Source organism: Lathyrus oleraceus, chromosome 3, assembly GCF_024323335.1.
Source record: "Lathyrus oleraceus cultivar Zhongwan6 chromosome 3, CAAS_Psat_ZW6_1.0, whole genome shotgun sequence".
Taxonomy (NCBI): Eukaryota; Viridiplantae; Streptophyta; class Magnoliopsida; order Fabales; family Fabaceae; genus Lathyrus; species Lathyrus oleraceus.
This window is the reverse complement of record NC_066581.1, coordinates 432,469,140-432,471,464: the sequence shown is the minus strand read 5'-3', so window position 1 is coordinate 432,471,464 and position 2,325 is coordinate 432,469,140. Positions and strand designations below refer to the sequence as shown.

The following is a 2,325-nucleotide window of genomic DNA, read 5'->3' as shown; positions in this document are numbered from 1 at the left end:
TTAGGTGTTTATCTTATAGCTTTACTCGCTTTTAGTTATCGCGTTTTTTATTCGCTTTATATTATGGATATATTTGTTACACTGTTGTTGGGATAGGTTAGATTACATGAGAGGAAAGCTCTATACCCGAGCTTAGTATACACATAGGTTAGACTCGTGGATAGTTGTGTACTCCTGTGTTTCGCGCATTGGGGGTCACGAGAACCACACCCAGACTAGATTCACTTGGAAGTACTTTTGTCCTGTGAGTATTCACTACGGCAGGGTATTTTCATTTCGAGTTGGGGCATAAACTCTACCTACCTTGATACTCATGCTACGTCGAACTTTTGAACTTACAACATGTGGTACTTACAGATTGTCCAGAATTTGTCAGGGTTTCGACCCCATGTGACTTATTATCATATCATCATTGCAGTATCATTTATCATGACCAATTTTTTTGCATATGCATGTCTTTTCCAGGAATCCCAAAGTCCAGTTTATTCACCAAGCAAGTGAGGCGAAGCATGAATCCCGAGAGGAAGAGCATCCACAATTACAAGTTTATGGAACCCCCATTGGCTGTGTTGAGAGGACTTGGGGCACGTTTAGACCTGACTCACAAAGACTCCTTCAAGGAAACGTATGGTAATCTGCTGGGAATTCTGAACACCGAGGTCAACATCACCGATGTGCACACCTTGGTGCAGTTCTACGATCCACCACTAAGGTGCTTTACTTTCCAAGACTATCAGCAAGCGCTGACACTAGAAGAGTATTCTCATATTTTGGGTATCAGGATAAAGAACTAGGTGCCCTACATCCGCACTAAGGAACTTCCTGAATATCGAGAACTTGATGAAGCACTGCATATGGGAAAGAAGGAGATAGAATTAAACCTGAAACCAAAAGGTGGAATCCATGGCTTCACCTCTAAGTTTCTCGTAGACAAAGCTATCACTTTCTTCGAAGCTGGAAGCTGGACGACCTTCAACGCCCATCTAGCTTTACTCATATATGGGATTGTCTTGTTTTAGAATATGGAGGAGTTCGTGGACTTGACTGCTATTCACATCTTCTTGACTCAGAACCCGATTCCCACTCTTCTTGCTGATACTTACTATTCCATTCACGTAAGGACCCATAAGAAGAAAGGGACTATCATCTTTTACACCCCTTTGCTGTATAGACGGTTTATTTCGCATCTACCCAGTGAAGGTCCTTTCGTTGAGAACAAAGATAATATGAAGTGGTCCCAGAGGATCATGTCCTTAAAAGCCAAAGACATCCCTTGGTATTCTCGAGTGTATGATGGTGTCAAGCTCATCCTCAATTATGGGGATTTTCCTAATATGCCTCTTCTGGGTACAAAAGGAGGAATCAATTACAACCCGAGGTTAGCATTGCGACAACTTGGATATCCTATGGTGGACAAACCTGATCTCGAAAGTGTAGAAGGTTTTGTTTTGTATGAAGGAGTTGAAGAGCCAAAGTTGATCAAGAAGATTGTCAAGGCTTGGGGGTCAATTTGTCCTCAAGGAAGAGCAGAGATAGGTAAGAACAATTGTATCGCCAAGGAAGCCTACACCAGTTGGGTCAAGAGCAGAGTCAGTGAGGTCTTATTGTCGTTCCTGCCCGAACCATCCATGAACCTCCAATCTTCTGAGCTAGATAACCATCCAAATTCTGAGATGGATGAATTGAAGAAGGTTATCAAGACTCTAGAGAAAGAGAATTCCGATCTCAAATCTAAGCTTGCTAAGATCTCATTGGAGAAAGAGACCTTGAAACTCAATCTGAATCAAAAGAGGGACTGATCGGTCACCATTTCCATTGAATTCCCACCGTTAATCCGACATATTTTCATCACTTTGGTAAGATTTATGTTTGTTTATAGTTGCTTTAGAGTCATTTATCATGTTTTGTTGGTTTGGTATCGCATTGCATTTGATTACAAGTTTATGTCAAAAAGATCTCTTTTACGCTTCGTTTGGTAGTGTTATTGTTACAGGCTATTGCACAGGTTTAAAAGCATTAATAGTGAAGTTATGGATATTCAGAAAGGCAAAAATATGAAGAGATAGCAGGTCAACATGGGCACCCGTGTGCTACAACACTGCCCGTGTTGTTGGTCAGGCAAAGCAAAATGGGAGAAGAAAAACAGAGATCAACACGGGCATCCGTGTGGTGACACACGGCCGTGTTGTTTAAAACAGTGCATTAACACGGGCACCCGTGTGGAGGAACACGTCCCGTGTTATTGCCTCTGTAGCTTGATTTGAAGATGCCCACTTTGGAGAGCACACACGGGCACCCGTGTGTACACACACGGCCCGTGTTGTT

The 2,325-nt window shown here is 42.4% G+C and overlaps 1 protein-coding gene across 1 annotated transcript; it reads left to right on the top strand.

Moving 5' to 3' along the window:
- The first annotated feature begins 1,022 nt into the window (after positions 1-1,022).
- On the top strand, positions 1,023-1,799 carry LOC127131580 (uncharacterized). Its single transcript, XM_051060495.1, has one exon. It carries the CDS (start codon positions 1,023-1,025, stop codon positions 1,797-1,799), a length of 777 nt encoding a protein of 258 aa, XP_050916452.1.
- Positions 1,800-2,325: the final 526 nt, after the last annotated feature.

What these genes read in the sequence shown, in the direction of transcription:
- LOC127131580 (XM_051060495.1), top strand. Translation starts at nt 1,023, where the DNA reads ATGGAGGAGTTCGTGGACTTGACTGCTATTCACATCTTCTTGACTCAG.